The sequence below is a fragment of the Barbus barbus genome (assembly GCF_936440315.1).
Source record: "Barbus barbus genome assembly, chromosome: 30".
NCBI lineage: Eukaryota > Metazoa > Chordata > Actinopteri > Cypriniformes > Cyprinidae > Barbus > Barbus barbus.
In genome coordinates this window covers 28,948,426-28,961,466 of record NC_136758.1, presented here as the reverse complement: position 1 = coordinate 28,961,466, position 13,041 = coordinate 28,948,426, and the positions used below count along the sequence as shown (strand labels likewise).

Sequence of the window (13,041 nt, the reverse complement as noted above, 5' to 3'; positions counted from 1 at the left end):
TCGACATCACTTTTAACCCTGGATTAAACAATGTTTTACACTTATATTTAGATTTTTTGGTCTTAGATAATGTTACTGGTCATGAACAGAGATATAAACTTACATGTATCCATAAGGGCATGTCTTGCTGCATGTCATGGGGCGACACTTTGGTGGAGATACACTACATTCACACACTTCACAACCATAACTGTCTCTCTCATAACCCATGGGGCACTCCAGAGAGCAGTGCGCGGACACATCAGGACAGGTTTCATCTGAAAACCACAAAGTTTACATACAAAAGATGATCAGTGAACAGTCAAACTTATCTGTATTTCACACTTCAATTTAGGCAGAGGTTAGACAGACAGCACTTTGTATAACCCTGGGTCAACGTAATTTTAAACCCAGGTCAACATTATTTTAACCCCAGGATGACATCATTTTTAACCCTGTGTTACACAACATCTCACTCTTATATTTAGACAGAGGTTTGCACTACATTTAACCTCGTCTTAACACTATTTTAACCCTGGGTTAAAGAACATCTCACATTTGTATTTAGACAGAAGTTAGCACTACATTTAACTCTGGGTTAACACTATTTTAGCCCTCTGCTGATGTCATTTTTAACCCTGGGCTAACACTATTTTAACCCTGTGATTAGGTTCATTTTAACCCTGGGTTAATGTTATTTTAACCCTGTCATAAAATAAACACAATATCAGCTAATGTAAAAGCTGTTAAAAGTGTGCACTTCTGTTTCATGCATACAACTCATCCATATAATGATTTGGAGCATTTTACAATCCCATGAGCTCCATGATGCCCAAATGTCCTACTGACCTCTGATACTGACTTCAATTCACATGGGAAAAACTTTCAGATTAATTTCAGTCATGGGGAGGACTATGCAGATTTGTGAGGTGGATTTGTGTCTGAGATCATTATTTCTTGGACACACTCTGTATGTCCAGAGTCAGACTCTGTATGTCTTTCTCAAACAGACTTGGGAGTATTTTGGAGCAGTTTGCACGCAACACAGTTCTCAAGAGTTTGTGTGTGTGTGTGTGTGTGCTTTCACTCACTGCTGACACACTGGCATAGCAGACAGCCCTTGGGGTCTTGCTGGAAGCCAAACGGGCAGTCGTGCCCAGAGAGAGAGCAGTTTTCCAACGGTGGGCAGAGCAGTGGGCTCACTGTCTCATATGATGGCTCTAGAAGAGAAAATTAATATGTTCCTGTTTTTTCAGCAATATACATCTCTATCCGAAAGATGAAAATCATGAAACATCTCAGACAGCTAAAATCTGCAGACTGAAGTTCATTAAAGATCTGCAGTTGGTTTATGGTTTACAAAGCAAGTGTTTATTCTTACCGTGGCTGCATTTATTTGATCAAAAATACAGTAGAAATAGCATCCTATGGTAATATATTGTAAGATGTAATTTACTCCTGTGATACAAAGCAGAATTTTCAGCATCATTACTCCAGCCTTCCACATATTTTTGTGGAAACTGTCATACATTTTATTTTTCAGGATTCTTAGAATAGAATTATTAAAATTATTTTAAAAAATGGACATTCCCACATGGTTGCGTATTATATAAATTGTTTTTGAATTGAACTTTTAACAAAAATAACTCTTGATCCCAGCTAACAAAAATATGTTCTAAGAACATTTCACTAACATTCCCATTATGTTTTGAAAACATTATTTCTGAATATTCTCTGAACGTACAAAACATTTTTTTCTTTTGTTATGCAAACATTAATGGAATGTTTAGCTTTTTATCATTTTGCAAACATTATGGGAATTTTACTTTTAACTGCTCTAAAAAACATTCTGAAAAAAGTAGCAACACTTAAAAAACACTATTCGAACGTTCAACTAAAATGTTTCCATGAATGATGCATAAATAACATTTTGAGGACATTATTAAATTCTCAATAACTCTGAACAAACATTCTATTAATGTTACTGGAAGAGTGTTTGTTCAATTTAAAAGAACCTTTAAAACTTTAAAAGAACTCCAGAAGGTTCCCTGTTAGATGGGATTTATATTGTTTCTGACATGTAAACAACTCATACTGGGAAATAATATTTTGGTCATACCACCCACCGCTAGTTCACATTATCCAATAGCTCCTATATTTTAATTACACAGACATTTTTCATCAGAACAGCATGCACTGATTAGATTCACAATAAGGGACATAAATTAAGGATTTAAAGAGCTTGATTTCACATTGACTATTTTACAGATGTGACGCAAACTCATATGTTTCTGTTAAATGCATCCTCATGTGCTCAACTGGTGCATGTTGCAAGAAGTGCGTGTTGAAGTGAAACTTCAGAGTCATCTGTTGTTTGGCTCGGCTCCTGCGGTCGTTCGCTCTAAACGCATTAGGACAGTGCAGTTTAACTGCAAACAGAAGCGTCCGGTTTGCATCGATTACACATAAACACAGCCGCAATTATCGTGCAGCGATCCTCCTCATCCGACAGCCGTGATGAACTGGTTTTGTTTAAAGTTGCCTTATGAAACAAAAGTAGCATCAACAAAGTGCTTTTCTGATTTCTTCTTTCACCTCAAAATCAAACCAAAACATGGTGCTTTTGTCGAGAGCAACACGCTGGGATGCCATATGTGCAAGCATCAATTGCAACCATGTTGGCACGTACGGAGCTAAAGAGGTGTGACTAATTATTGTTCTAGAAAATAATAATGTATAATTAAGGACAGCAGGTGGCTTCCATTTGGCAGCTTGGAGCAGTAAAAGGTAAAGCTTCTGTAGTCCGCAGACGCCTGCTGCTCGATGCTGCTGAGCACACGTAAGTGGAACGCCAGTCTGAGCTTTAATAGGCTGTGTGTGTGTGTGTGTGTGTGTGTTTCAAGAGCTTCAGATACAATAAACCTTTGGCAATATCTGCAGCCACCACTAAACAGAGACAGATTGCAGCCTGCAGCAGGAACTTAACCTGCGCTTCCATTACAGTGTTTCAACATACATATTCATGCATATATCACAAACACCTTTGCCATAATATTAATTCCTGTTAGATGTTTGTGTGTTACATAGAGAATTGTGTGTTGTGTTTCGCAAAAAGTGTTTTATGAAATTGAAAACTGAGTCAAGAGAATTAGGCTGAGAATTAGTGTATGGTTTTGCAGATTTGGTTTGTACTTCTGCTGTTTTGAGTCTCAGCTTTCAGAAACTATGTTAAAAGGAAAGATTTTGTGTGTAAACAGTTGAAAAAACTGTAAATGCATTATACAGTTATGCATAATACATTTATGCAAGTAATGCATAATTTATGCATTACAATTACTTTTTTGTTATGTTAGCATTTACTTTATGAAAAAACTTTGAGCTGCTAATTAATAAAGTTAAATGCCCACAGGTACTGATAATACAGATATCTCTCGCGCTCTGTCAACTGTGAGGTCATTTCCTGTTTGCCGCTGGGTCAGGACCCCCACTGAAGGGTTGTGACCTTTGTGACTTTATTTTGAATAGTTGGAATATCTTGATCATCATAACAGTGAAGTGTCGACACGTCTGTATTCACACTTGATGTGTGAAACACTGAGTTTCTCAAGTGTTTATGTTCAAAAGCTGGATGAATACGCATATGTCAGCAGTGTGAGTGTGTGTGTGTGTGTGTGTGTGAGTGTGCGTACGTGCTCATTAGTGTGTGTGTGTGTGTGTTGTGTGTGTGTGTTCGTACCTTCACAGAAGGGGCAGCACTCTCCAGGGATCTTGACAGGGTTCTGGCAGCTCTGTTTGCAGGCCATAGCGGTGCAGTGCGGCTCTCCATCCACACACTGACAGAAGGTGCAGTCGTCCTCCTTCCACTGCTCCTCGTGTGCACGCAGTCTGTGATTCAACCAGCAGCTTGCTTTAGAGCTCTCCACCGACAGCAGCTCCACATCTGTACACACACACACAATCACACACACACGTTATGTTTCCATGTTTTATGGGGACTCTCCATAGGTGTAATGGTTTTTATACTGTACAAACTGTATTTTCTATCGCCTTACACCAACCCTATACCTAAACCTACCCCTTACAGGACACTTTCTGCATTTTTAGGTTTTCAAAAAACGTAATTCTTTATGATTTATAAGCTTGTTTCCTCATGGGGACCTTAAAAATGTCCCCACAAGGTCAAAATTTACTGGTATTACTATCCTTGTGGGGACATTTGGTCCCCATAACGTGATAAATACCAGGCACACACACACACACACACACACACCGACACATCCGGATGAGAAAACATGTTAGCATTATCAGTGCTGATATTAATAGCTATTAAAATCTAAATTATTAAAAAGCTTAAATAAATATATGTATTAAAATAAAATTGATATAGATATAAATATAACAGTAGAAACAGATACACATCCATTCATAACTTTTAGATCGGCAAGTTTTTCATATTTTTAATGAAGTCAATTCTGGTCACCAAGGCTGCATTCATTTGACCACAAATACAGTAAAAATTGTGAATTATTATTATGATTTAAAACAGCTGTTTTCTATGTGAATATGTGTTAAACTGTAATTTATTTCTGTGATCTGCAGCTGTATTTTCAGCATCATTACTCCAGTCTTCAGTGTCACATGATCTTCAGAAATCATAATAATATACTGATTTACTGCTCAACAAACATTTCTGATTATTATCAATGATGAAAACAGTTGTGCTGCTCAATATTTCTGTGGAAACCATGATACATTTTATTTTTCAGGATTCACAGATGAACAGAAAGTTCAAAAGAACAGCATTTATTTGAAATAATAGAAATCTTTTGCAGCATTAGATATAGATATAACAGTAAAAACAGATATAAATATAAATGTTAGAATTATCAGTGTCATTATTGCTAGCTAAAAATACAATTATTAAAAACCAAATTAGTTAAAGTAAAATTAAAATATGAAATAAAAAACTTAAACTTAAAGTTGAAGTACTAAACTTACTCAAACTAAAATAGATGAAAATATAATAGTAGAAATATTTAAAAACGCACATAACTCACATAAATTACAAAACTTAAATTAAAATTTAAATAAAACTCAAAATATAAAAATAAAAGCTAATTCAAAATATGAATAAATACTAGAATAGCACATGAATAATAGTAAATAATACTTTTGGCACTGATCGATTGCTTCAGTCTGTCTCTGTCTGTTATTCTGCTGAGAGGTTTATGATTATAGCTCCGCTTTTTTATTAAATCTTTACCTTACTTTCACTCTGTGTTGTTTAAAGTGATAATATATAACTAAATTCCCACCATATTTCTGGTACTATCTATCATATTAATCTAACTAATTTGATCGTTCGCTTTTAAAACCGCGAGTGCAGCGCGTTAGCATTCGTTAGCCGGTTAGCTTGTTACTCACGGTTCCATTCGCACCTATTATTGTTTTCTTTTTTCTTGCTCTGTTTCATTTCTCTCTCGCGCCGTTTTTCACGAGTTCATCAAACAACAGTGGTCAGTGGTAAGTTAAGTCGGTATCATTCATCAGTCACGGTGAGTAATGGCTTCTTCTCCTGCTATTGTTGTTTGCACTTCATGTCACATGTTTAGTTTATCTCTCTCTGTCGGCGACGAGGGATGCACATGTGATAAATGCAGGGAAATAGTTAGGCTGACAGAGAAGGTTATAGAACTAGAGACACGCATCCAAACTTTAGTTGAGGATAGTAAGAATGTGAGGGCTGTAGATACGGCCTTGGATGTGACTAGCTCAGGGAGTCCTGTACATTGTTCGCTTCCAGCATTAGAGCCCATGCAGCAGGGCAACTGGGTGACTGTGAGGCGGCCTAGTCGCGGGTCAAAACACCGCTCTTCCGTTCAGATCAGAACATCAAACAGGTTCTCCCCAATCAGTGACACACCCACTGAGAAACCTGATGAAAGTGCTCTAGTAATTGGCGATTCTATTGTACGGAACGTGAAAATAGAGACACCAGCCACCAGTCCAATGTTTACCAGGAGCCAGAGCGCCTGACATGTTGGCAAATTTAAAAATGCTGGCTAATGCTAAATGTTAATTCAGTAAGATTGTTATCACGTCGGTGCTAATAATGTTCGACTTCGCCAGTCGGAAAATAATGTCAATAAAAATAACGTTAAAGAGGTGTGTGAACTTCCAAGTATGATGTCAGACACTGTAATATGCTCTGGTCCGCTCCCTGCTTACCGGGGTGATGAGATACATAGCAGACTGTCGTCACTTAATGGCTGGATGTCTAAGTGGTGCCCGCAGAATAACATTGACTATAGACAATTGGAAGAGTTTTTGGGGCAGACATGACCTGTTGAAAAGAGATGGGTGTTCACTGCACTGGCTCCCTATCAAACATCGTATAGATTTTAAAATCTTGTTAATTACTTATAAAGCCCTGAATGGCTTAGCTCCTCAGTACTTGAGCGAGCTCTTATCACATTATAGTCCTCCACGTCTGCTGCGTTCTCAAAACTCTGTCCGTTTGATAATACCTAGAATATCAAAATCCACTGCGGGCGGCAGATCCTTTTCCTGTTTAGCACCCAAACTCTGGAACAATCTACCTAACACTGTTCTGGAGGCAGACACACACTGTCAGTTTAAATCTAGATTAAAGACACATTTCTTTAACCTGGCTTACACATAACACACTAATACGCTTCTATTATTAAAATCCGTTAAAGGATTGTTAGGCTGCATTAATTAGATCAACCGGAACCGGGAACACTCCCCATAACACATGATGTACTCGTTACATCGTTAGAAGAATGGCATCTACGCTAATATTTGTCTGTTTCTTTCTTATTCTGTTTCTCAGTCCGTGTCCAGATCAGATGGTGGATCGGCGCCGGGAGATGATGTCTCCCTGATCGTCGGCAGAGGCCGGGACACCTGGATGAGCCCCGGGACATATCCCCAGTGAAGACCTCGACTAAAAATACTATAAAACTAAAAATAAAACAAATAACTAAAAATATAATAAAATACCTAACTACATAATACTATTATTGTTAGAAATTGCAACAATATAAAAATAGAAATATAATACATTTATACATTTAACATTTTAATTAAATCAATAATTAAACAATAAATAAACAATAATCTCCTGGCCAGAGGAGAACTGGACTGAGTCTGGTTTCTCCCAAGGTGTTTTCTCCATTCTGTCTCAGAGGGAGTTTTGGGTCCTTGCCGCTGTCGCCTCTGCCTTGCTCAGTTGGGACACTTCTTTTTTAGCGATTATCGTCAATTTGATTTCACAGATACTATTTAAACTAAACTGAGCTAGACAATGACATCTCTGAACTCAATAATGAAATGCCTTTAACTGAAAATTGAGTGTTTAATCTTATTATTATACATTACTGACACTCTATCCTCCAATTTGATACTGTTAAGTGCTTTGACACAATCTGTATTGTTAAAAGCACTATATAAATAAAGATGACTTGACTTAAAACTATCACTGACAAGACAAGAATGAATAGAAATTCACTGGTTATGATTTCAGAGATGATGATATGATTCTAGCTCAAAGGAGGTGAGTGTCACTGAAAGCACAAATATGATCTGTTGACACTGTTTGTCCCACAGAAACTGTATGAGTTTGACCTTTGACCCTCAGGAGCAGAAGGTCACAGCTGTAAATCTGAGTGTGTCTGATGAAAGACGCTCTTCACAGATGAAGTCCCAGCGGGGGGGAGATGTGTGTGGACAGAAACCGGTAACCGTGTATTTGAAGAGTGTCAGGTTTGTGTTTGTTGATCTCTGCTGGTTTTTACTCACTGTCTGTTTTTTCACTTTGCAGAACTCATCACAGTTTATCTTTAAATGCAATCAGGCATAGCAGACCGATCTAAGATGAAACCACCAGCTGCCTGATGATTCCAGGTCTAACTATGCAATGCCAAGGTTTTTGGTTCAATTCCCAAAGAATGCATGAACTGGTAATCAGTGTTGGGAAGGTTATTTTGGAATTGTAATAGGTTACAGATTACAAGTTACCCTATTTAAAATGTAATAAATTGTGTAACTATTTCAATTACTTTATTAAAGTAATGTTACTGATTACATTTGATTACTTTTCTAAATTTCTAATGTTTTCAACTGTTCAAATACGTAAACTAGGCATGGTTAACATTACAGTAGTTCTCAAAACTGATTACTGTCAGACTTTCAAAACGCTTCATCACTTAAATTAAGATTATAATTATTTAATTTTAAAGCACAGTCACCACAAAATCAGACTTTAACACCTATTTTCACTTTGAGATCATTCCGAGGTTAAATACAGATTTAAAATCATAACAAGAAATAGTTTAATAGTTATGATAATGTTTTTGAAATCAAATCTTTGCATAGTTATGACAGGAAACACTGACATTAACAGTGCTTTGAAAAAAACCCCGTTCATCTTAAAAAACAAAGCATTTGGCTAATAGGAAATACAACAGTTATGGAATAAGCATGTGCCCTATTCTGTGTCCTAAACTCCTGAAAAACATTGTCTCATATTTTAGAGCAGCCAATGCAATTTATAAAACAAATCAATTAAAGGGGTCATATGATGCGATTTCAAGTGTTCCTTTCTCTTCGGAGTGTTACAAGCTGTTTGTGCATAGATAAGATCCCTGAAGTTGCGAAGACTAAAGTCTCAAAACCAAAGAGATATTCTTTATAAAAGTTAAGACTTGTCCACTCAAACATCCCCCCACATGTCTACATCACAATGTGGGGAGATTTGCATAACACCGCCCAAATGTATACGCAAAGAAAGAACACGTGATTTTTATTCTCACTGAAGTATTGTTGCTGCCGCCGGCACCATGTCCTGGAGACGCTGTGTTTCGTTGTGAAAGCAAAACTACTTGGTTTGGGCTTCCAAAAGAGGACACAACTAGAAATCAGTGGTTAAGTTGTATTTACAACACTTCAGCCAATCACAACGCACTGGATAACTGGCCAATCTATAGCCTCACGTCTCAGAACGATGAGCTTTGTAAAAATCGACGTGTTTCAGAAAGGCGGAGCATAGAGGAGCAACAATAATGTACAGTATATGGAAAATAATGTTTTTTTAACCTTAAACCACAAACACATTGCATTATACCAAATGCACAAAATAATGTTCTTTTTAGCAACGTCATATGACCCCTTTAAACCTGTTTGTGGATGTGTGTGTGTGTGTGTGAAAAAAATTCAGATGTAACATTTTTGTAATCGTTAACATTTTCCTAAGTAACTGTAATTTAATTACACATTTTTCTCAGTAACTGTAACTGATTATAATTACATTTATTTAGTAATTAAATAATGCAATGCCGTTACATGTAACTAGTGACTCCCCAACACTGCTTGTAATGAATGCTGAAGATGTTCAGTACCTATACAGACGGGACAGCATTCTCCTTCAGGAACGTAGAAGTTCTCACAGTCCAGCTCGGCGCATTCGGCTTTAGAGCAGAAGGACACTCCACCTCGACACTGACACAGCCAGCACGGGTCCATACGGTACACCTCGCCCTCCACAAACGCCTTCCCGTTATACACACACCTGGGAGAAACTACACAACAAAACAGCATTTTAGTCTGGACTGTCTCAATATACGTCTATGTTACTATAGAAATAATTTTAGTATCTTTAATAGCTTAATATATACACACCTTAATATTTTTGTATAAATAATATAAGAAATATAAATTAACATTTAATTATGACTTTAAAATGTGATGTAAATATTTCAAATTATTTAAAAAAAAAGAGGAATCAAATAGAATCTTACTGAAATCAGTCCATGATTCTTTCATACTTCACTGTGGTTGGCAAATGAATCAGCTGCTGTTCATTATAACAGTGAGGTGTGTTTAACCTTTCCTTAAACTAAACCTACATAAACCAGACATCGCTGAGCTCAGCACTTCTGCGCCGCCTCGATCCCATCAGTCCCACAGACGTGTGATCGGTGTTCACTCGCGCACACACACACACTTACACACGTGAGGTCAAAGAAAAGCAGAAAGATGGGGAACGGGCGAGAGACGTCCCTGCGGTCAGAGCCGGAAACCCTTGATACACCAACAATAGCTCCTGTCCGGCTCATTAGAGACCCATCACCGGACACAGACACAAAGACACTGCATCACATGATAGTACTGTGCTTTCTGGACACGGTACCTGGTATTATCAGTAGTTATTTGGACATTTACCATGGTATTACTGTGCTCTTTTACAGTACTTTTAGAAGCAACTTACAAATGGAAGGATTTGCATTTGCTTGCCAGGTACCAATCTATAAAATTGAAGGAAAATAACTTAATTCATACTTCAACTATACTTATACAAAATGTACTTTTACATTACTTTAAATATATGTATATACATTACGTATATATATATATATATATAGTAATTTATAGTAATAAAATACACACACACAATATATATATATATTAGTGCTGTCAAACGATTAATTGCATCCAAAATAAGTTTTTGTTTACCTAATATATGTGTGTATAGCATGCATATTTATTACATATATATAAATACAAACACATGCTTGTATATCTTTAAGAAAAATGTTATGTTTATATATTAAATATATTTATATATAATTTAAAATATAAGACTATGAATATATAAATGTATAAACATGTAAATATTTTCAAAATATATACTGTATATGTGTGTATTTATATATACCTAATAAATATACACAGTACATATACATAAATAATGTAAACAAAAACTTTATTTTGGATGTGATTAATCATTTGTTATAATCAATATATATGTATTTATATGTTGTAAATTTAAGTATTTATATAAATATTTTACAAATCAAAATATTTCCATTATTTTTCTTGCTCAAAACTCACAATATAATTACAATTATGTTACATATAAAAATAGCAAATGACACACACAGCTCTTTCTCTGTAACACACTCTCTCATTCTCACACACTGACTCAAGACACACACACACATTCCCATCAGTGACCTGTTGAACCTTCCCATCATCCTCTGCTTCTGTTCTTCAGACTGATGCGTAAGCAGTTTTTCCTCCGCCCGCTGCGCTTCTCCTTAAGTCCATTAGTTCCAGGAGGCAGCACACATTTAGCAGCGGGCCAAGAGGCCGACATGGGAATTTGGATTGTTAGTAAAACAGGGAATATTTGACGCCGACAGAGTAAACACAGAGACCCTGGCTGCGTTCAGCCCCGAAAAAACGGTGCAAAACGTTTATTAAACGGAAACGGTGATGCGTTGAACACCTTGTTCTGATGATGCAAGTATTACAACTATGGCAGCTGAGAAGGCCACTCTGTGTTCTTTTTGAAGAATTTTCAGAGCCTGATAAAATCGGTATAAATATGTGTTTAACACTGCAAAATACGCTCGATGTTACAGTCACTGCCGTCCAGAATAAAAGAGAACATCCCAGTCCAGTGAAGGGATTCGTGGAAACTGTGCTTCCTAATTATTGTGATCCAACATGTGCCTCGCATTTCAGGATGAAAAGACATTTCAGGTGAAGGATAATCCAAACCCGTTGCACACCATTTCCAGGAAACATGTCGTTCAACCTGGAAACCGGAGCAAAACATTGAGCCTGAACCCTGTCTCACTGACCCCGCCCCTTTTTCACACCTCATCACTTCCTGTCTGTCAGTGTTTCCTGTAACTAGCAGCTGTGATGCTGCGCCAAATAAACACACTGACACCCATCAATCACTTCAGAGCCCCTAATCTGAACTGATGATGGAATAAATATTAGATGAAAGGACCAGTTATATTTTAATGCTTTTACGTTCATTCACAAAATTTCAGTGCATTCACTCGTAAAACATTTCCATTCTCTCACATAAGTCTTGAGTTGCGCAAATAAACTTTGCGTTCGCAAGCAAAATCATTAAAATACAAATTTCCTCTCAACTCATATTATTTCCAATGCAATGAAAAAATCCTTCAAATTATACAGTATATTGTGCCCTATTTTAACAGACTTTTTAACAGTCCCACATGAAAAAAATACTATAATAATTTATAGTAAATACTATAGTGTTTTTAAACCATACTTTAGTAAAGTGTATTATACTGTATATATTATAGTATTTACAACACTTTGTTAATGAATGCTACAGAACTATAAAGAACTGATAAACTCTAATAAATACTGTAGTATACTTTAGTTTTTACTACAGTAAACTGTAGTAGTATATTGTAGTATAATATACTCTAGAGTTGTAGAAAAATTAAAGTAATTTGTATATATTACCATAGCAACTATAGAATTACCACAACAAATTAATTCAAGTACTTTACTATAGTATGTTTCAAAAACACTATAGTATTTATTATAAATTACTCTGGCCCGGTTTCACAGACAGGGCTTAGACTAAGCCAGGATTAAGCTATAGTTCAATTAGGACATTTAAGTAATTTTTATAAACATGCTCAGAAAAAAAACATTACTGGGGTGCATCTTGAGACAAAACAAAGGCACTGATATATTTTCAGATCAGTCAGTGCAAGTTTATTTCAGTTGAAACAGCTCAGACTTATATTTTAGTCTAGGACTAGTCTTAAGCCTTGTCTGTGAAACCATATGTGGGGTGAATGCAGGGATTTTTTCTTTACCTCTCTGGCAGGTGTATGTGTTGCAGCAGTTTCCTGGCGTGCCGGTGCCCTCGTTAAGCAGCACTGCCCTGCGCCCATCGCTGCAGGCCGGAGGAGGTGGACAGCGATCACATGCGCACTGAGAAGGGAGCGTTGGGCAGCAGCCGGCTGGCGGCGTGTAGCTGCGGGTCAGGACCGAATCAGATGGGCAGTCAGGAACGGGCAGTGGCGCACAGGTGATTCCAGCACACTTCAGATCCTCTGAGAACACACACACACACTTTAACAATTTAACTCCACTTAAAATAAATGATTTACAGGGACATAAATATTACAGATGCAGTTAAATACATGTACAAAATCATGGTCCAGTGGCAGGGCCGGAGTGGGACTCATTTTCAGCCCTGCA

At 36.9% G+C, this 13,041-nt stretch overlaps 1 protein-coding gene across 1 annotated transcript in view; it reads right to left on the bottom strand.

Moving 5' to 3' along the window:
* Positions 1-13,041, bottom strand: part of LOC306849937 (cysteine-rich motor neuron 1 protein) — a 57,913-nt gene that overhangs the window by 18,632 nt on the left and 26,240 nt on the right. The window contains exons 4-8 of the mRNA XM_079385325.1: positions 12,654-12,893; positions 9,399-9,578; positions 3,716-3,919; positions 1,071-1,199; positions 104-257 (exon numbers count right to left, since the gene is read on the bottom strand). Coding sequence (XP_079241451.1) covers positions 104-257; positions 1,071-1,199; positions 3,716-3,919; positions 9,399-9,578; positions 12,654-12,893 — 907 coding nt within the window. The remainder of the gene's footprint in view (positions 1-103; positions 258-1,070; positions 1,200-3,715; positions 3,920-9,398; positions 9,579-12,653; positions 12,894-13,041) is intronic.